Source organism: Manacus candei, unplaced genomic scaffold (assembly GCF_025592945.1).
Source record: "Manacus candei isolate 608988 ecotype Guabito, Panama unplaced genomic scaffold, ASM2559294v1 h1tg000024l, whole genome shotgun sequence".
NCBI lineage: Eukaryota > Metazoa > Chordata > Aves > Passeriformes > Pipridae > Manacus > Manacus candei.
The window spans coordinates 4,231,501-4,254,146 of record NW_026138072.1 but is presented as its reverse complement, the minus strand read 5'-3'; the positions used below and the strand labels follow the sequence as shown (position 1 = coordinate 4,254,146).

At 37.3% G+C, this 22,646-nt stretch overlaps 2 protein-coding genes across 11 annotated transcripts in view; both read right to left on the bottom strand.

The window, feature by feature from the left end:
* Positions 1-6,049, bottom strand: part of ANKDD1B (ankyrin repeat and death domain containing 1B) — a 28,497-nt gene extending 22,448 nt beyond the window's left edge. The window contains exons 1-2 of the mRNA XM_051788192.1: positions 4,994-6,049; positions 1,281-1,384 (exon numbers count right to left, since the gene is read on the bottom strand). Of these exons, the coding sequence (XP_051644152.1) occupies positions 1,281-1,384; positions 4,994-5,069 (180 nt within the window). The 5' untranslated portion in view covers positions 5,070-6,049. The remainder of the gene's footprint in view (positions 1-1,280; positions 1,385-4,993) is intronic.
* Positions 6,050-8,249: 2,200 nt separating this feature from the next.
* POLK (DNA polymerase kappa) overlaps positions 8,250-22,646 on the bottom strand; it is a 33,687-nt gene continuing 19,290 nt past the window's right edge. For 6 of the 10 annotated variants that reach the window (XM_051788158.1, XM_051788161.1, XM_051788160.1 and 3 more), the window contains exons 6-15: positions 22,461-22,614; positions 20,458-20,661; positions 18,619-18,743; positions 18,269-18,435; positions 16,282-16,314; positions 14,524-14,620; positions 13,167-13,338; positions 11,397-12,359; positions 10,240-10,291; positions 8,250-10,100 (exon numbers count right to left, since the gene is read on the bottom strand). In XM_051788158.1, the coding sequence (XP_051644118.1) occupies positions 10,016-10,100; positions 10,240-10,291; positions 11,397-12,359; positions 13,167-13,338; positions 14,524-14,620; positions 16,282-16,314; positions 18,269-18,435; positions 18,619-18,743; positions 20,458-20,661; positions 22,461-22,614 (2,052 nt within the window). In that variant the 3' untranslated portion in view covers positions 8,250-10,015. The remainder of the gene's footprint in view (positions 10,101-10,239; positions 10,292-11,396; positions 12,360-13,166; positions 13,339-14,523; positions 14,621-16,281; positions 16,315-18,268; positions 18,436-18,618; positions 18,744-20,457; positions 20,662-22,460; positions 22,615-22,646) is intronic. The other 4 variants (XM_051788167.1, XM_051788168.1, XM_051788165.1 and 1 more) reach the window with 4 other exon arrangements.

Sequence of the window (22,646 nt, the reverse complement as noted above, 5' to 3'; positions counted from 1 at the left end):
TGCAGATCATCTGACTTATTCATGTGTAAGTTTAAATTTAAAGTGATATGCATTAAAAACATAAAAAGGTGGGATTTACAATGTGTATTTATGCCAGAAAAAAACTCTTGCACAGAAATAGTACTATAAAAACTCACCTTTTGACAGCCTTGCTTATTTGGCTTGGGAGTACAGGGGCAGGAATGATCAACATGAACAAAAAGAATGGCTTTGCCAGTATAAGCTACACCCCTATTAGGAGAATCAATCAAAGCACAACCCCCACATAGCTATGCTAATAACTCTCTCATAATACACGTGTGATTTAAGGACGACAGAATAAAGTTTCAAACTACTTGACTGGAAATGTATTTAGTTAAATTTCCTAAATTCTGGCAAGCAATAAGGAAGCAAGAACTATTTTACATGACTTTTTAGAGTACTATGCAATTGATGGGAACACTCTCACTGTTCAAAAGAAGTTTATACATAAGAAAATTTTGTCTCCCTCTCTTTTTCACAAACAAACCAGAGAATTCACATGTACTATTGAACATTCTCCAGTGGGGGAAAATGAACACAGTCATGGGAAAGAAAGTTTTTTTAGAACCTGTGGTTAACTTTGGATGTCCATGGATAGATGATTTATATGTAGCCACTGAGGGCATGCTATTATCCACAACTCCCAGTTTAATGTCATGACCACTCTGTTGCTGTTGAACTACTTCTCATGTTGAATACAGCACTATATTTTGTTACTGTGAAGTATACATCCTCAGATTTTAGGCCCAGAGTTCAAGGCAGCATAAGAAAAGCATTTTCATCTCTCTGGGCAAAATATGAACTCTGATCTCAGCCTGGAGCTAGAGGATGTGATAGAATGCTCCCATGGTTCCATACAAACCGAAGGGTAATACTTCACCCTTGAAATTTTTGATGTTAGTAGCAAAAATTAATTCTTAATGAGGTAAAGTCCTCCCACTCTAAAAGATGGGGAACTTGAGAAATTGGTCACCCAAGAACACTGAGGAAATATTATAGTAGGGACACAATCGAGAAGTCCTTATTTCCCAATGTGATACCCTGACTAGTGGCTAAATGCAAAAACCTGTGAGTTATGCTGCACAAATCCTACTGTTCATGATGGATGTGTGAAATGTTTCTTAATTAGGTCCTAGAGGGGACTCCCACAGTTCCACCACCTTGCAGTTGATGGGACACACCAGCATGCTGGCATTCCACCAAGCAACCCCAAGGAGTCACGTTTCATAGCAGTGATCTGTCAGGCACGTCATACTCACAGTATCTACAGCATTTAAATTAACATTCTTTTTAAACAGCTTTTCCATGGTTTCCAAATTGTTAATTTTAGCAGCATATTGAAATTCTCTCTCATCTGGCAATACTGTGGAAAAACATGATGAAAAAATTGTATTATTAAAAAAATAGCCACAACCAACATAAGGGTAATGATACTTTTCTTACTTTCTGCTATTTGTCCTGATTTAATGTTACAAGAATAATTTGCTTCTCATCATAGGAGTGTTTCTGGACTACCTTTTTCTCCTCTAGAAATACTTGGCTAGTGTTTCTAGTTTCAAATTTTAAGTGCAAATAAAGGTAGTTCTGAAACATTTCAGAACATGGATTACCTTTGTTTGCACTGCTCACAGGAACAGTTCTTTTACAAAGCTCTTGCCGTCTAAATGGGCCCCAAATTATTTTATAGGCATACCAGTGAATGGTACAAACTCCAGCATTTATTTCTTGTTCTTTTGAGAAGCTGCTCTGTTTTAAAACACAACACACCACCAAAATACAAAAAAATCTAAAGCAGTAACCACATGGCATGACACAACTGGAAAAACAACAAAAAAAAATGAAACCAACCAAACCAACCAGGTTTAAAGGGGGCAAAAAGAAACAAACAAAAAGGTGTCTACTTGAACCCAAAATCTGGCCACAATGTGACATTCACTTTTAAACTGAGACCTTTCTTCAATGTCTCAATTCAAAAATGAACATCTGTTCAGTCAGCTAAAGTAGCTGCAACAGCCTGTTCAGTAACTTTGGACAGTAATATGCCAGTACCTTACAGCTGGTTTAGCTGAGGGTCAGAGTATTTTTCATGTTTCTACCTTAACATTTGATTAATCACTTAGAAGAAAATAGCATAGTGGTTAAATCACTTGCAAAAATGTTAGTAGATATCTTTAATTCCCTAGCGTATCACACTTGTAATATAATTACTTAGATATCTTCTGTCTAGAATATTTTGCCCTGAAATCACTTGTCCAATGATACCACCAAAGAGGACAACACTCTGTTGAACCAGGAACTGCAGCAACTAACTATTCCTTAGAGGCCTCTCAGGCAAATTCATCCTACTGCATTATGTCTAAGTTCATTAATGCCTAATAAGAACACAGCTTGAGGTAGTATGACTGCAGAGCATACTAAGGAAAATCAGTATAGCATTCACTTAATTGCTTTTCACATGTTCCCCATGGCTATAGTCTCAGGGGGAATAATCACAGTTGTACTGTAACAGAATGAATTAGAAATTAAGCTGGATACTTGCAAAGGTATTTCCAGTTTTCCTATGAAATTATCCAAGCACCTCAAACAAATGAAGCAACCTCCCAAATTTCTCTGCAAATCATAGAATATGTTTTGCTTGTATTACAACATGGGGGCACAGGGGAAAATAAAAAAAAGAAAAAAAAAGCAGTTCCAAATAAAAAGGCACCCCTGGCATCTGTGGCAAGGAGCATGCCTGACTGGAAAATCATCATTATGAACTTTGGGATCTTTGATCCATGAACAAAAGAATCTTTGAAGAATAAATTTCTTACTCCTAGCTTACTCAGTCATTACCCTAAAGAAGTATCCACCAGAGCTTTCCACTAACTTAATTTCAATTCAGATAACAATGGTCAGAGGACACCTTGCTCAAGACAAATCTGTGGCAAATGTGGAAACAAAATGTACAGCACTAAGTAGCTGCAATTAGTTACAATTAGGCCACATTTGTTACTGCTGATGAACATCACACATATGTCTTACTTGAGAATGCAAAAATAAATGCACCGCAGGACATTCATGAACAACCCCAAGCGTTTACTCAACACTGCCTTCAAGAAACAAGAGAAAATTATGTTTCTTTAATGTATCTGCATCAGACAGTACTGCAAGGACAGTTCTGTTGTAGTTCTGACAAAGAATTAATAACTGATCTTTTCTCTCCTGTCCACACTGTTAAAAGACCTTCTGTTCCCGGCATCATTTTTCTTAATAATCTCTCTCTTAATACCTCTTGTTAATTCATGAGTTAAGAACAGTGAGAATCCAGACATGCCATGATACTGATTTGTTGCCCAAACTTTTGCTGCTTTTGCAAACTGATTTTTTTTCCCATGTATGAAATCACAGGAGTACAGAGCTGTCAGACTACAGATTTATGGAAGCTCTGGGGTCTCCAGGACTTGGCACTCCCTGTGTTACCAGTAACCACTCTATTTTCAAGTAGCGGTAGCAATCAATTATCTACTTGAGGTTGTCAGGGTTTTTTAGGGGGTATTTTCTATGGCTTCATACAAAATGTCTGGCTTATTGCCCTACAGCTTGTGTCATAACTGCATATTTATATTATAACAATAAAATAGTTATATTGAATTTCCTTTGTAGAGAGTCCTGGCAGCAGTATATTGAATGTCCCAACATTGTTCATCTCTTAGAAGGGCAAGAAAATAAAAAGTGCAGAAAAGTAAATAGCTTTGTTGGTCTCAAAACAGAAAGTGAGGTACCTTCAATTCTTTTCTCATACTTATGTCTTAGAGGCCTCATTCTGTCTTTCAGTAATATCACAAATATGGATGATCTCCAATGAAGTAAAAAAGTGCAGTAGAGATTTCAGTACTTACAGACAATGAAGTAAAAAAGTGCAGTAGAGATTTCAGTACTTACAGACAATGAAAATCCCTGCATGTGTGTGTCCCCCACCTCCCCTGTCTCTTTCTAATTTCCTGTTGTGGTGTCCACAGGATGAAATCCAAAATTATCTCAAAAAGCACATGGAAAAAAACCCCAAGAACTTGAACTGGCTGAAGATTCCAAGGAGGTAAAATAAAAAAATAACAACATTTAAATTCAAATGGCAATAAAATTGTTTCTAAAAATTAAGTCATCTATTTAATCATTTGACCATCTTTTCAATGTTTCCTTTGTTTTCTTGTTATTGGAAATAAAATTTCTAGGGCAATTCATGAGAATCTTTTTCTAAAATAGTAATTTTCTGATTCAAAGAGGTCATAGGAAAATCCACCGAGTGCAACAGTGATATTTTATCAATTTCTTTCCCTTCTTGCCCACTCTGCCAGCCTGGAAGCAGGAACTACAGCCCAGGAGAAGGGCTCCTGGTTGTCACACTTCGATCACAGGACCGGGGTGAGGCAGGGTTTAACAACTACCTCTCAGTTTCCACAAATCAGGTCTTTTCACTAATTGCAGCCTATTCCAGAGCAGTCTGGTCTTTCACAGACTGGTGTGCAGGATGAAAGCTGGAGAGCTCATCACTGAGACTTGTGTTGCTGAGTGCAAGGTCCTCTGATTTCTGTGTCCCCAAAATGGGGGCCCAGATCGGCTGTGGGACTGGTGGCAGGGGCTCAGCCCCAGAGACGTGACTGATGCCAGCGAACCCCCCCAGAGCAGGTCAGGGGTGAAGCAGGGCACTGGGCAGTTTGCAGGACTTCTCCTTTGGAAGGCAACGTCAAAATCAGCTTCTGACCCCACATCCACACATTTACTGATGTCTTTCACTACATGTAAAGGAGCTCATGTTTAACCTTGTCCTTTCCAAACCCCCACCGCTCATTTTGTTCTTCGGTCAAGGCAAAAAGCGGGTTTGGGAGGGTGCCACCGCCCCGGCAGCCCTGACGGGGCTGTGCCCGCCGCACAGGGGCCCCGGGGCTGCGCTGTCCCCCGGGCTGCCTCGCCTCCAACCCCCCGGACTCACGGCCCTCATGGCTGGCTGCCATGGCTCCCCGCACAGCATCTTCCTCGGTGCGGAGCAGGCGGCTCAGACCCTTCATCGTTGCCCCTGGCTGGTCTTCCTCCTCACGCAAGGGAAGGGGCCCCCGGTCGGTGTGCGGAGGGAGGTGCCTTGTGCTGGCCTCGACAAACCGGTTCTGGGGCTCGAGGCCTCACACGGCCCTGCGGGCACACCCGCAGCACCACCCACCGCCTGGACGCATCGCCCCAAGGGGCAGAGGTGTGGAGTAGCTTCGGGAGTCTGTTCTAACAGAGACCAGGAATTAAATATACTGCATTTCTTGGCACCAGCTAGGCACTGAGCAGGATCATCCTTGCCGCATCCAATCTCTAGGTCTTCTCTAGCCTTACGTGCCAATAGCACTTGGGACCTCCAAAAGCACACGGCAGTCTCGTTGCACCACACAAACAAGTAACACTTTATTACTAATTACCAGGTAGTCATGGTTGCATTACTAATTACACAGTGGTCCCGGAGCTCTCTCTGCAGGTTGGAGTCCATTTGGGAGTTATTCTCACCACTGTCAATCAGTGTACACTGCACCGGGAAGGGTGACTAGCCTGACACAGCCTCAGGATGTAAGAGACTGAGGTGCCTCTGCCACAAATTTGTGCATAACTACACAAATGCACTAGCAGTTTTGATCCAATCACAATTTCAGGTAGGCAGTATTTTCATTTGCTTTTGTCAAAGTCCCATCAAAATAAACACACATCCCCCAAAAGGGTCAGTTTTTGTGAAATGACATGCTGAGATCCATCCAATCTATCTATTCCTCAATTTATCTTGCAGTCCCCTGTTACTTTGATCTACTTAAGGCAGCATTGATATGTCATTTCACACAGACAATGATTTTTCTCAGGGCATAAAAATTGAGTGACTACCCTAAATTTTACTTCAAGAACAGCTTTCGATATTGCTGGCATTTCAAAACAAATACTGGGAGAAGTATAGCTCCAAGAATGCAGGAATATCAATATTCAGCCTTACAAAACTGCAGACAGATTTGAGTTCCTTCAATGTAATTTTTTCTTAGTAATTAAATTACACCATTGTTTTAATTTCCAAGATTATAAACACGATACCTGTCCATGGTAAAATTAATCAGAAAGACTCAAGAGTTTGTAAACTGAGCAAATTTGGATTCTAAACTATTGGCTCAGATTCAGCTTATCACAGATCAAAAGATTTCACAGTTCTTTTCTCCTTTAAACACTTTTGATACAGACAGGCTGTAATGTATAAAAATCTTTACATTTGATACACCTTAGTCTGATAGGATAATTACATCAACTGTACTTAAAGCAGATGAACATTACTCAGCCAAAAAAACCCTGAAACCCTGGGAAAATACACCAACTGAGAAGAACAAGCAACTGATTTTATCATAGTTGAATTATGGAGGTTTCACTTTTTCTTGCTTCCCATCAAATGTTCCAGCAAAATTCCTTAAGAGGAAGTTTTACTTCTGTATGATGACTGGGCTAGTAGTACAGACCCACTGTTTTCAACATTAATGCTCCTTCTCAAAATGAGTGACCAGAGACAACTAGGAGTGATCAAATTTGCCTACAAAGCTGGCACCAAAGGAGGAACAGAGTATGAGTTACAGTAAAATCATAATTTTACATACAGTCAGGAAACACCAGCTGCTAGTTTCCATTCTAATTACTAACATACAGTACTATTTCAGAGCATATCGTATGAGTACAACTACATGGGCTCAAATTTTGCAAATAGCAAGTTTACCACATTTTCTAACTACTTCCCACAATACTGACTCTTTCAAATGGCCCCAACAAACTGCAGAAAGACTGATGCAGAAACCTACAGAGATGCAGAATTCAAAACAAAGTGCAGAGCAAGGAAGTAATGTAACATATTCCTCACTTGCCTTCACAGCATCTCTGACAGGAACTTAAGGAACTTTCTGTAACATTTAGTATTAAAGTAACAGTAGTAATAAATACATAAATGAACCAATATAAAGGTAAAATGTAAGACCCAAGCATGTTGAATAGTGCATAAAGAAGAAAAAGCATAAATTATCTCCTGTAAAAGAAGGTGAGATTTGAAGTCTAGTTTAAGTATTTTTTTATTAAACTGTGTATTAATCTTATTAAACTGTGTTCTTCTACCTTAAGTATGAAACTACAGGATTCTGAGTCCTGCAGTGCATGAATTCTTAGTCTGTTCAACTGTAGCTCCTTCAAGTTATCCTCATCCCTTATGGTTACAGCTGCTTGTTGCCACCGGCCTTTGCTTCAAAGTAGTAATTAGAACAGTGAAATGGACAGGCCCAGCCTCAACAGGTGCTCATGTACACAAATGGCATCAGAATGACATGGCACAGATCCCTGCAACACCAGCCAGATGACAAGCCTGGGCCACTGCAGTGGCTCCCTCGGCTGACTTGTGGGCAGTATGATTCTTAATAACTCCAGCCCTTGGCTCCGACCTGCACACTACAATGTGTGAGAGCGAGACTGGGCTGTGATAAACCATCCCCAAAATAATTCCAAGGTGGATCAACCTACAGGGAGAACATGTCAAGCCCAAACTCTGTCCTGCTCATGTTTCTACCTGTTACCAACATGCTGCGGTCCGAAGGGGGGATGGGGCCGTGGCACAGCACGGTCCGGGACACAAGGTAGGGTGCAGGTAGAATCGTTTATTGAGGCGTGCGCCGGATTCTTTAGCAGTTTGGGTGGGGAAAGGGCCAGAATATAGGGTGGAGCATGAGACAGACAAACGGGGGAGCAAATCAGGATAGGGGCACAAGCAAAAGAGGGAGGAACGTGGGAGGAACCGGGGAAAGAAGGGGCGAATTGAGGCTGTCTCCTCTCTGCAGCTTCTCCAGCCAGTCCGCAGGAAAGCAGAGAAGTGGATAAGCCTGAACATGCCCAGGAGATACAAATTCTGGGGAAGTATACAATGTGTATATACATAATAACTATAAAGTCTGTATCATAAAGTCCTTTCAATCCCCGTACATATTTTTCCACTTCTGAAATTTTTCCCATTGATTCCTGGTCCTTCACACCAACACTTCAAAATTATAGCTCTATGACACTTCACTTTTAAACAGATGGTAAGACAATTTTCAAGGCTTAGTCAAACTAACTTAATTTTTTCAAGCCCTTACAGTAGCTTAGTTTTTGCTAAGTAATTCTTACATAAAAATACACAATTTAAATATACACACACAGTGACAAGGTAATACTTAGATTCTACACTTTATTGAATCAGACAGATACAAACTAATAAAGGGAGAGGTGTTCACTTTCTAAACAGCAGTGGCAGCTTAATGTTCCCCCAGCTGCTTTTATGTCTTTCCTACCAAAAGTTTCCAGCTCCCACCTCTGCCAACAGAACAGTTCATGCTGAATGCTCACTGACCTGCTTCAGAAAAAGTCAACTCAATCAATTTGCACAGTCTGAACTAGTCCAGCTGATTTGGGCTGAAGAAGGTAAGGGAGCACTGACATGAAGTCAAATGACAGAGCTGTGGGTACAGTGGCATCTGGCAAACAAACAGACAAGCAGGTTGAGATGGTGTAATCATTCCAGCAATTTTGGAAACAAAAAAGCACATTCTGGACTTAGCCCGGGCATCTAAGACATACCATGTACATACTGGATTAAAAACCAAGCAAATCCCCAAGTATTTCCAAAACAGTTAAACAACAAAATAGATGTTTCTACAGTAGCCACTTCTTTAAATCAGTTTGCAGTCAAAAAGCAATTTATATATCATACAGGGTTTAGCACTGTTTGTGTAACTGCTAAGAAATATGCTATCATAATAAATTATTTGTCAGATAAATATTTAAGTATAATAAAATTCCTTTAAGCATTTTGTCATGAACAGAAAAAGCTAAACAGTGTATTTTAAATATTTGCACTTAATTCCTTCCTTCAACATATGCACTGATAAAATATAATTTATTCAGAAATAAAAAATAATTTTAAAGAGAAATATAGGTAAACAGTAAGAGGTTCATCATCTTGCATATTTGCACATAATTCATTATTATTGCACCATGAGACCTTTTATTTAGAGCAAATTATGTCCTACTGACTGGTGACAATTTCGAACCGTGAAGAGTTCTCAATCTCTTTGGAAAGGTCAAGGATCAAATAGCATGTCTGACTACACTGCAGGAATCCTTCTCTCAATTAGCAGTTTTATTAACATTTTCTAAATCAGTGAAGTCATCCTGTATCTCACCACAATGAGATGGACACGGCTGGTCCATCGATTCTTACTGAAGTAATTTTCAGTAAAACAATGAAAGCTTGATAGTGCTCTAAGTTCTTGTTCTTGTCCTTTGAAACTGTGAGACCAGTAAGTTTTTTTGCTCACTGAGAAGACATTTGTAAGCTGAAGTCAAGCAACTCAGCTCTTCTTTGTTATCACACAGCCAATATAATAACTAAATTTGGCATTGAATTGTCCAAGGAAGTGTCAGCCTGAGCTACTACGATTACCACCGTGAGGATGGCAGGTCAGGTGTGGTCCTGAGAGAGAATGGCAGGTCAGGTGTCCTGAGAGAGCCTTCAGTAAGTACAGTGTAGCACCCTAGCTAATGATTCCTGCTCTCTAGGGAGCTTGCCCTACAAGCTTGCTCAATGGCAGCTCTACCCAATCTGTTCCGTTTTTTGAACAGCAGAGAGAATTCATGAGGCTGCTCATGGCTCTCAGAAAGTTCTACATGTTCAGTACAAACAAAATCGTAGTGCTAGCAGATTTTGATTCTTGGAATCAACTGGGGAAAAAAAAAGTACTATTCTAAAAAAAAACAAAAAAATTACCTTATTTATATTTGCACCTCTTCTTCTACCTCAGACATCATGTTCTTTCTATACAGATATGCAATGGCTCCAAAGTGACAGGCACCTGAATCCAGCCTACCAACAATGCTAAATTAATTTGCAGTCATAAAACCGTATGAAATACTTCATATAGAATATGCTGCTACACAGTCATTTAAAAAACATTTTGATTGTATGCTTGGAATTGCTCAACTTGGTCTTTTTTGATACTGATTGTGAAGTTGTTAATCCAGACCTGAAGTTAAAAAACAACAAAACAGTAAGAGGTTAAAATATACAATGCATACCTACGCAATGTTTACAACACCGAATAGTTTTCTAAACTTTATTATTTTAAAATGAGTGGTGTACTCAAAATTCCAGAAAACTCTCACCTTTTTGTTCCTTGTGATGGATTTGTGCATTGCTGTTCTTTGCTTAAAGCTCCTTAAAAGTAATTGGAAACAACAAAAATTAATTACTTCAAGAAAGAAAAAATGCTTCAGAAATTACACACATGGCAGAACTTTCTTTTTTAAACATAACCAAATTTAATCTGTCTCAAAAAGCAGATATTAGCTGCAGTCTGAGTATAGTAGTTTATATTAACATTTTAAAAAGAGAAAACCAAAAAGCCTTCAGTTTATTGAATTCTTTGAACCTCTTAGTTCAGAAGTTTTCAGAAATATTTCAGCATAACATAGTGGATTTTCAGGTGGTAGTTGGAAATTATGTTCTTAATTTTTTTATCCTGCGGAGGGAAAAAAAGAATCTTCACCAACAGTAAGTCCTTAATTTAAATCAAAGTCTGTTTGCACATGTAACAGCAAGAGTGTTTATAAAATTTTCTGTGTAAAAGGTTCATATTTTAAATATTAATTGCATACTGAAAATTCCAATATGCTAGCATTTTAATCTTCTCTTACAAATGTCAGGGAGAATAGGGATAAGTACTTTAGGCAGATACTTAACTACCTGCACATGTCTTCTAATCTGGCCAAAGATTAACTCTTCATCAAAGAAAGAAACTACTTGAGTAAACATCTACTGGTTTGGCATGTTACAGGTGCAGGTACATGATATATTTTATATTTATCTACAAGAAGCTTGGAAGTTTCTGCCTTTAAACTCTAGCTCACCCTCTCTGGTTTTGCTAGCACATAACATAACTTTTCTGTCAACTGAATCTCTGAAACAATCCAGGTTGAAGATGTTTTAATTGATTTTCATTTCAATCTCAGTGGCCTTGCAAACACCTTTCTGAACATGGTTGCAGGTAAAAAACAAACCATTTACAGAAATTCCTGTGCCACCATTATGGCAAATGGGAGGGCACTGTCTAACTACCATTACAGTCATAAATCTAGTTTCTCATGAGAACTGATTTGGTATTTTTTAGATAAAAATGTTCAGTCTTACACAGGCCTTACTAAAATGAGCTTGTAGCAAAAATCTCAAAGTTCCAAAAAGTTCAAATACACCATTACCAAAGTATTTTAATTGTACAAGCAGATAACTTGAATAATAAATATATCCTAGTGCATATACTCACCAACTCTATTCTGGTTTTCCATACTGTAATTCTCAGCAGGAAAATCTTTTTTTTCTGTCAGCTCCTGGATAAGACCTTTATTTAAGCAGACATCCACATGTCTGTTAAATGACACAAGACTGGTGGTTTTCTGTTCTGTATTACAAACTGGACAAACAAGAACACTGCCTTCTTTAGCTTCAAAGAAACAGGATAAACTAGTTCCTGCTGTATGTTCCGTCTTTTCAAAATGGTCCTCATTGCCTTGAGATATTCTTTTGGGGAAGAGACACTCTTTCATACACACATTTCTAGCAATGTCACTGAGATTGCTAGGCTGTTGCTCTCTGTGAGACTTATCAGATACTATCTGAGCAAATTTTTCTGTGCTGTTGTTAGTAAAGCTGTCAGACGTACTTGCAGACTGGTCTGTTCTTGCTAATTGATCTGTTTTATTTTTTTGCCATTCATCACCATTTTCATTTTCATTTCTAAAGTGTGGGAGTGTGTTGAGTGTATCTTCTCTTGATTTGTCATTCTTGGATATTTCCATAGTATCTTTAACAAATGTCCCATTGAGGCACTCATCAATATGTCTATTAAGTTCTTCCAAATTATCACTGCTTTGCTCCTCAAAGCAAACAGGGCAGGTGAAGATCTTACAGACATTAGAACTCTGGAAACCTGTGAGTTTCTTTGTTTCTTCCACAAAATTTGCCGATGACTTCCTATCGTGAAAGAGCTGCTTACCTACAGCTTCATTTGGAGGAAGATTCTCACTGTTTAGCAGCCTTGCTGCTCGCTTTTGATCAAAAAAACTCCCTCTATGAGATGCTTCTGAACTTTTTGTGAAATACTCTTGGTTAGACTTCTCTGGCTGAAGCCTAGGGAAACCAATTTCTTTACCTGATTTTAAGAAACTCGTAATGCTTTTTTGTTGGTACTTCTTTTCTTCTTCACTTAGAAATCCTGATACTCGTACACCTAATGATGAAAAATAAACTTATAACAATAATTTTATGAGAACTTAATACTATTTCTTAATTAACACCTTTTGAGGTATATATCCACTCAATAACCGTGCACTTTATCTCTAAAAGGTGGCTATAGTACCTGCAAATACTAACAGTGGATCACAAGGTCAATACAATTTTATCAGATGCAATCATTTGCCCAACCATATCATTAACATCCCTTAACTTTTAACTGATTGCACTAAAACACGAGGCTATAAACACAATACGGTTACTTAAAATTCAGTCTAAAAGAGTTTTGCATGAATTTTCCCCACAAAAATATTTATTTTTTCAGTACATTTTAATATCTTAGGCAAATAAGTTTTATGTATCACTAAATGCTTCAAGCAGAATGTATAGGCACCTGAAACATAAAGGTCTTAGGATTGAGATAAATTTACTTTTGTCAGAAGTGTTTGCATTTCTTGCAGGACTTTGTACTTTAAGATCTATAAGCACTTCTGTTGCTGTGGTGCAAAGCAGATTTAAAAGCTCTTTTAAGGCACCAGAATAAGCAATGCTACAATTCAAGATTCTGCTCTCATGCTGATGTGTATGTTGTTCTATAAAACAAGTTCAACTTCAATTAGTAAAACATTCCTGAGTTACCAATCATCACTCCAGAGCTGTTTCAATTTGCAAAAACTACTAGGCTAACAGAGAAAGGATAAATAAACTTATACTGATTTTACTTTAGAGTGCAGTGTATATTATTTTGATACACCGTAAGATCTCATAATTCTGAAAACGAAGAATGAGTTTGAAATATTTTTACCCATAAGTCTGATCCGTAGAGGGTGAGGAGCAACACTATCAATTTCTGTTCCTAACAAGTCTTTAGCAACAGCAAATATTTCCTCCTCAGTAGAAACAGAAGACAGCACAGTTGAAGCTCTTGTTTTAACTTCAAAGTTCACATTCTTTAACTTCAAGGTAACAGTTTTACCCTTGGGAAAAAAAAGAATATAAAAAAGGAAAAAGGTTAAGCATGTCATAGAAACAGAAACAATTATGATGTAGCATCTATATGGGCCCTTAAGCCACAAGCAAGACCGGGTGCTTATCTGTGCACAGCAAGGGGCACTGCCAAGAATTTGCCACCAAGATTCTGTATTTGCCCCTAACTGTTGAAGTCAAATTCTCTGAATTGAGTCATTTGGCTACAATTCTCAGCAGACCGTCTGCCACCAGTGCATGTTCAACAGAGTTCATGTTTTGCCTACAGGTCACTTCTACCCTAAAAAATTATTTCATCATTTCGAAATTTCCAATACCACATATCCTAACTACTAAAGCATGCAAAAGCATACCCAATTATGGATTTGTTGAAAACTTCCTTCCTCCTGCATAGCACTATCAGAGCCACACAGCTTCCATGTTTAGCACAGATATTCCCACTGGCAACACCTTCCAAACCATTTGTGTGATCTATCATATCCATCCAAATATAAATAAATAGCACTCCCTTTGTTCTGATGCCTTTGTAAGCTTATCTCCTTGTCCTTCTTGGCTGATCATCTTTTGAGATATTCTTTTATGGCTGAGGAAGACTAACCATAATTCTTTTAGGTCTTGAATGTTATTCTTTGCTTTAACACAAAGACCTCCAAAGAAAACATGTACTGTTCTTTCCAGGTAATAAACAGAAATCTGGGGAGAAGGAATAAAGGGATTGTTTCTACCATTCATAGCACTGAATGCATATATGAATAACTTGTCAGCAAGTTTGGCATACATCAAATTCTAAAACTACACAACTGGCTACTGACTGGATCCTGTATAAATATAGGAAAGAAATATAGTGTTTTACATACATTAGTGTTACGTGATTGTCCAAGCATGGCTCTATTACTCCCTTATAAACAAACACTGCTTTTAGCAAAAAATGTTTATATGCTAAGTAACTGGTTAATAAGTTTAATTTTTTTTCCCACACATATTATTAGATATACACCTCCACAATATCAAAATGCTGCCTACATCATTCTAAACATCTGTAAATGAAACAATGAAGACTTCTGAAGATAGACTGCATGATACGATGCTGCTGAAAGCATTTACACTAAAGCTGCATTTAATAAGTTGGAGTGCAAAGTGGTGTCTTTTTGAAGTAATCAGAATAATATAAATACCTTAAGTCCTTCTTTCTGTAGCTCTTGAGCAAGGTCTCTGCAGAGTTCTCGACACAAACTGTACTGGTCTTCTGCTCTGTTTATTTCACTGAATGTTCTAAGACAAAGATGTGATCTTTTTTCAGTATGAATCCTACTATATGTTCATATATAACCGGCTGCAATCTAAAAATATTTTTTGTACAGTTAAGCTAAACTACATCAGAAGAATGTTGTATAGGTTTGAGCATTTACTTCAAGGAAAAGTTATTATTAGTAGGAATATTTTGTTTGCAAAATGTTTGCAAGGCCCTTCAAATAATTAAATAATTTGGCTTTCAATTTTTCATGCATTATTTGAAAATGTATCAGATTTAATGTCATTAATGCTTAAATATTTGCAAGACAGAATACTAACACTAAATGAATTCACAGAATCAGCCAAGTTATTTGAGTTTAGTCTCCTTTGTACACACTGTGTAACATCAGAAGAAATTCAGTATTTGAAAGTCAACATCAGAGCCAAATATCAGAAATAAATAATGCAGATGCTAAGAAAAAGATGCCAGCTAGGATAATTACGTCTAGCCTCAGAGGAGGAAAAGCTATCTTTCTGCCAAAAATGTTGCCAACTACCTTTGCTAGAGCTTCTTAGTAGGGAAATTACAGTATTTTTTTGTTGTTGTACATTTGCTTTTAAGTAACAACATGAAAGGCAACCTTCAGTTAGAAGTGGTTTTAAGAGAAATGGGAAGCAAAACTTAGACAGCAAATACTTTTGGAAAGGTCTCTCAGATCCATTTTTTCATGTCAGGCTTTATATTTACAAGTGTAAAGTCCATATAGTTACACTGGATTTCACATCTCTAAGTTATATTCAGGTTTACTCTATTCTATTGGAAAGGCTTTGCTTATTATCATTCACATTCCCCTAAGAATGTTTGCATGCTGCCAAACTAATGGGACGAATATTTCCCTGTGGGTCCCATACCATTATCCAAGGAGTAATTCGTGCTATTCTGGCAATGTTGTAGTCCAAGGTTTGGAAGGAACAGTATAGAGAGGACTGTCTCTTCCCCTCCATATAAACTAGTTTCATGATCTCAGAAGCCTGCAAACCAGCACAAGACTAAAGCCTGTAAAACAGCACAAGACTAAAGCTATAAATTTCTCACGTTTGATGGTACCAAAATCTTATGGGGCTTACTTCAGCTGCTCACAACTACTAAGTCTCAATAGGACTAAGCATCTTTTCTTACCATCTTTCCTAAGAAAAGACAACACATGAGGGTAGGGATAACTATTATCGTGCTCTACAGATTCTCCCTGCATCACTTCTGTATTGAAAACGAACTTCTGGAAACAATAAGCACCACTTTTTAAGGAACTTTACACTAACTGAAACCTAAAAATAAGGAAATGCATGTGACTGCAGGCTATTACACTGATATTGACATTAAACTAGAACATATAAAAAACCTCAGGCCCTTATATATTTCCACCCTATCTTTAAGCTTCATGATCACTTTGATGTCTTAAAGGCATCGGATGATAAGAAAAGACAACACACTTACTGACAAAAATATCTCCATAGTATTCAGGAGCCAAGGGAAAAAAATAATGAAAGCTTGAATCTAATTTAGTGAGCTTATTGTATATGTTGTTTTTTAACACATATAAGTACATAATGAAATTATACGTCTAATAAAAGTATACACTACATGGTATTTAGTAGTTTTCATAATTAATGCAATTTTTCTCAATATTAAAAAGGCATACCTTTCAGTACTCATACTTTTTCTTTCTCCATCCCTTCAAAAAGAAAAGCAATTTATTATACTCACTTTACACAGAACTGTTATCTTTTCAATAAACTCTGAGTCAACCAATTATGCCTCGATAAGTAACAGCAATCTCTTCTATAAAGTCTGGATGCTAACTTTTTCTACAAATCTTTTACATCCAGTTTAAACAAGTGTTAAATGGAGATTTAAAAAAAAGGAAACCCTTAAAATTCTGTAGATTAAGTAAAGACATAGATCAGCCATAGATGTCAATAAAAATAAACACTGTGTAAAAAAACCAAACAATCCCTCCACCCTGCAACTCACCTCCTGTATCAGGAGTCTTATCTAAAACCAAAACTAAGTACAAATCCTATGCTGTCACACCTCGCTGTGACAGGACTGCTATCAAAATCCTGAACATACATGTATATTTGAATATCTTTTTATCTGAGGATCTGAGGAAATAGTTTGCTTTCTGTCTAAATGATTCTTCAGGTTAAAGGTGACGTGTTAAGGCTAGGTTTTCTTGTTGCATTCTTTCTTTTCAGTTTTAGTTGAGCACCCTTTAACAACTCTTCTGCATAAAAGAAGTTCCTCAGAGCAATTTCTTTTTAAGTCCTTCTTTGTAAGTATTTTTGTATGTTTGTAAGTATTGGAAATAACAAATTTGGTATGTTCAGATTTTCTTAAAAGAAGGTGGTCAGAAACAACAACCATAAGATGAACTATTTACTGAGGACTCAGGCTGTGTTAAAGGCTTGCATTCTCCACACTGAAATCACTGAAATTAAGTTGATGCAAAAAAAAGAAGAAATTTCTTAGACATTAAATCCATGAAAAATGTGTTCTCCATATGACAATAACCTTGACTTCTGAAATGTTCCTTTTTTCTTTATTTTTCCTTTTTTTTTTTTTTTTACTTTTTTGGGTTTTTTTTATGTACTAGGAGATTGCCCAGACGCTACAACACCTAACAAGGGTGAATAAGGAGAAAGAGTGCACCAACTATTAAAAGACTATTCAAGGTCTGTTTATATATTAACAGAAACAAATATTTGGAAAACTGGGTTTTATCTTTTATCAAGTCACCTTTACAAAGTCAATCTTACTGCACATTTTTTTACAAGTCAACATACTTCTGAATAGAAAGAAACCCAACAACACAAACTTTTGTGCTAGCACATTACTGGGCTTCAAACTGTTAACTGTATATATTATTTTGCAACAAAATGCTACAGTTTGCTGGTTTTTTTTTAAAAGAACAAGTGCTCCGTGCTTGTATCCAGGACAAGCTTAGAAATTACAAATATTATTGAAGAGATGTATTCACTAGTCAGACTGACTTCTCCTAAACAGGAAGCTAAAAGCAAATAAAGTCGTATGAACTTTAAAGGAGCGGATATTAAGAAGGATATAAAAATCTTCAGTTCTATTCCACCAAATTCACATGTTGATATTACAAATATATATGTAATCCTCATAGAAGACACATAAACTTCACTTACTTTCATTAGAAATATGACAATTTTACTACCAGAGAAGATCAAATACCAATGCAATTTTCATTATAATCAGATAATAATAAACACTAATGAATGTGTATTGTTTTTTTCAAGGAAAAAGGAGTGAACACCTCTGCTTAGGGCAATTCAGTTCTGTTCAGCTATTTTGATAATTATGAGGTTATCCTAAATGATCCTCCCCTGATTTCTTGATATACACGTATGTACAACTTCCCTGACAAGACTTTTTTAGATTTCATATTTAGACAGGGCTATACAAACCTTTGCTTTTTCATGTTTGGCTGTTGTATCTTAGCCATAAGTATAACAATAACAGATGTCAGAGACTAAAAAATATGCTAAACAAGCCATATTTCCATAATATTTGTCAATAAAATAAAATGTACATTATGTAACACACACAAAGAAACATTTAGAAAATTCTGAACATAGGAGGAAAAAAACCCCAAAGCATACTTTTCCAAATGTGTTGAGCCCAAACCAAGGGAAATATCCAAGAAATTACGCCAAGATATTTCTGAAAACAGAAGAGAAAGCAGTGCCCTCTGCTGGTAAAGTTCTGAGCAAGTCACAATTCCAAGGGCTTTTAACATCTTCTCTGTTACTTTTCCTATGCCTGGCACCTAAAAAAGAGTAAGTAACATTATAATGGAAACTTTCCACTTGTAGATCCATTACCAAGAACAATTTAAATCAAACACAACTTGGAAGATTACCTAGAAAACTGTATCCTTTCAGTAGAAATTTTCCTTTTAGAACAGAAAAAATATACATGACAGCAGAGTAAATGTCATAGTGTCTCTTACCTTTCTAATGGGTAAATCTTTTAGGAAGTCTAGAACTGCTTGTCTCTCAGGAGTAATTCTGTATTGCCCATTAGGCTTATTACGATCACTGCACATTTTTGCTAACATTGTATTTGGTGCTATTCCTTAAAAACAAACAAACAAACCTCACCTTTAAAAAATACAAGATGGAGTTTAATTTCAACAGTCAAATATTTAAAAGCAAATGAGCAGCCTACATATTTGGCAAAGACTAAAATAAGGAAAAGAATGACAATAACTGATAACCAGACTTGATATAATTCTGCAAAAAAAATTTTGAGATGGACATCAGAGAATATAAATACATGTAGCAGATTAAATATAACAGATAAAGTTTACTGCCTATTATAAGATAGTCAGGATAACATAACATGCCCTAATAAGTCATGAAGGGTTACATACCAAGTGCTTAAAAATAACAACAGTTACGTGATTGAACATTTGCATGATGTGATTATGGTGAGACAAAGGAAATGCTTCCAATGGCAGTTATAATGAACTGTTTAGGAGAAGATCTTTCTTCCTTGTATTTCAGCAAAAAGAGTTTTTTGACAAAATTTACCAAATTTTAGTATTTTGTGGGCTAGCAGTGCAAGTAGTCATTTAGAAATACATACATTTCACAGACACTGATAGGAATGAGGAGGGATGGCTCTTTTCTATCAAAGTATCTGTTTCTACAAATGAACTCTGGAATTGGTTTAGCAAGAAAACTAAAATAACTGTGTGCTAGAGTCCTAGTGGTCCAACTTTTGATTTGCTCACTGATAAAACATTATTCAAGATAGTAGAAATAATTCTACTTACTATTGATTATCAGTATTTTTTCAGTTAGCCTTCTAATTGTTTTTCACTGTTGGGCTTAAGATCCCTGATTGCATTTAGAAAACCTATGTTTTCTAAACACAAACTTATCCTTAGGAAGGCAAAATTTCAGTAAACAAAACTGATATTTGTCTACCACTCGTGAGATACTATACATAGGTGGAAGACTCATCCAGCTTCCTCTTACAAGCTGTTTCGTTACCTCTGCTTACATTTCACATTTCCTTAGCCTTCTGCATCTGCTTCATAAACCTCAGCATTCCCTGATGCCTCACTGACCTGGTTCACAAAGCACTAGGGTGGCTTCCAAACTTTGTGGCTAGGGACATATACTGGTTTTAGTGACCTAATGCAGATTATAATCAAAACACTTGAGATTCAGAGGTAGCTTGCCTGAAGTCAAGACATAAAATTTGATTGGTAAATATTAAAAAGCTACTGAAGAGTTTACTAAACTTCAACACATATTTACTTCTCTGAGAACTAACATTTTAATGAATTTTGATATTGTCTTAAGCAAAGAATGGTGTGGAGAAGTCAGAAACACATAACAGTATGGATCTGCTATTCAAATTAAGAGCAGTTTAGCAACCAGTGACAGATTTTACTATGACCCACTGGCTGACAGAAACAATTTACGTGATGCACTAAAACAGCAACCACCTGTGCTAAGATCAGCTCAGGTGCACTGGTCATTTCTCCACATTACTTACTTGTATATCAAGAAGAAAGAAGCAAAAAGACAACTGTTTCAATGATTAAAAAAGAGAAAAAAAGGAAAACAAATAGCAGTGGCTTTAATAGCTGTGAAATCTGAAACAACTGAAAGTCACAGTCTTTGCAGAAGAGAGCATGTACATGTAAAGAGCATATTTCTTTGCAGCGCAAGAATGCTGTGGCAAGGTTAAATTCTTAATTAATGCTCTCTGAGATAAGAGTAGAAAACATTTTGGAAATACAAAGATTTACTATTATTCATATGTGTCTGAATACCTGCACTAGCAGTCAGTTGAGTTTTCTGCTCAATCCTAAAGCGAATTTCCTTCACAACTTCCTCTGCAGAAGTACCAAAGACAACTGAATTTTCTACTGATTGACTTCTTTGTTTAAGGTGAGATGTGTTGTCTTCAAACAGTACCGGTGAAGAAGAGCATTCACCCTCATTAAATTTGTCAGACATATTCATATCATCTTTATCTAAGACAGAAACACAAAGGATTAATATATCCATATATAACATCCTGATTTCCTTCTACAGCAGCTGCAGAGTTCACTAGTGGTTTTATTTCTTTCTACTTTTATTTAGACATTGCCTTTTTTTTTGTTTGAAGATATGAGAGTCATAACTGCTTTGTTTTTAATATGTTTTGAACTTGGCTGAGATTGGCAGAATTAGCTAGGAGACTGGACATAACTTCCAGAAAAGCAAAAAGATTTAATGGCCTGTTGCTGTAGCAGCTGAAAACCATCAAGATTTTGGCTTTATTTTTGTTTCAAATCAGATTGAAGGCCAGATGCTCTCTTTTTCTGGTGGAAATGAACATCTTTTGCAGAAGTTTTTTCAATATTGTCCAAAGCAAATTAGATTTCTGGAATATGTGGTTCTAGAACTATCAGTCTGGTGAGCTTCTTGTTTTCAACTGCAGTCATAGCAGAACAAGTAATTCAGCAGTCCTTTTTGTCTGACTCTACAAACATTATACTTACAGTTTCACATTCCAAGCAGTTGTTTGTGTTTCAGAGGAAGACAGATGTCAAAGAAGTATGAAGAAGCACATGACTACACAGCAGTGATATTTATTTTGTAAAGATCATGCCAGTTCACTGCTTTCTATTTTATTAATACTTTTCTGCAGTAGTGTATCCTTTATAATCCTCTTCATGACTATTCAGATAATTTCTGAATACTGATAATATAAATGTTCCAGTTAGTGCATCCTTCAACCGTTTTACCATGCAGTTTGGTTTAGAAAGCCCAGTACCACTTTTTACACATTTTACTCACGTTAAAAGAAAAATATCCTCCAAGTCCAAATCATTAGCAGTATACCTTTTATTAACAAGTGAGCAATAGAGGAAGTTGACCTGTTAACTAAAAATCTGAGGTAGAGAATATATGCAAGGACCTAAGTATTTACACTTCCAATGGGTGCAGCATATCTGAAGCTTATGTTATGTGCATGTGTGACCAGCACTCCCCACTCCCCACTTCCGGTACCGTGGTTGGTCATCGTGACTGAGGCCATTTCACAAGGCGAGCAGCCCTTCTCTGGAAACGTGTTTGTGCCCCTTCCCCTCGTTATCAGGCCCAGAAGGTCCTGTGCTCCAAGGAGACAAACCAGATATCTTTTTCCCCTCCCTCCTGGCCTCAGGGTCCCTGGGCACCAGGCCAATCACTCCACTCCGTGCCCGCCCCCAGGTCCTGCTCCGGGCCAGCCCGGGCTGTGGGTGATCCCTGTGGGTGACCCCGGTGGCTGCAGTGCCAGGAAGCATTCTCAGCCCCAGGAGCACTGTCTGTCTGTAAAATCCCCTGCAACGGGTCCTGAGAGGGAACTTGTACCAGAGCTGCTGCTGGACAGAGAGATCTGGGACCCCCCACTGTCCAGGGACACCTCTGCCATTGTCTGCTTCCTCTGAGGACTGAGGGAGGGACTCGTGTTCTTTTATATGATTTTTGAGTCTAGATTAAGAGTGTTATATTGATACATCAAACCATGTGCTATGATCCAACCCGATCTGCAGAGGGTCCAGACTGTATTATACTATAAACTCTTTATTTTGCTACTTACAGACTGTACTACACTGATTCTCCTTACAGAAATCCTTTGCCATTCTAATAATAAATTCCACACCATGCTAACAATTAAATCCTGTTAAGAAAATAAAGCTTAAATCCTAACTACAATTTAGTGCCATCATCATTCTGCCAAGAATCCCTAAAAGAAACTGCCTGTCATCTCAGTGTCAGGCGACCACACGAAAAGTAATTTGCTTACCTACACCTGTAGGGTTTTCTGTGTTAAAAAAGAATCTTCTCCTATCTTCAGGCCAGTTCAGTCTTTCCTCCAAGTGCTCTGTTATGTTCAGGTAGGCTTCATCTAGGCCCATAGGCATAAAGTTGGGATCATATTCAGCCAGTATTTCTCTAACCTTGATAAACACATAGTGAAAGTTTAAAGCCT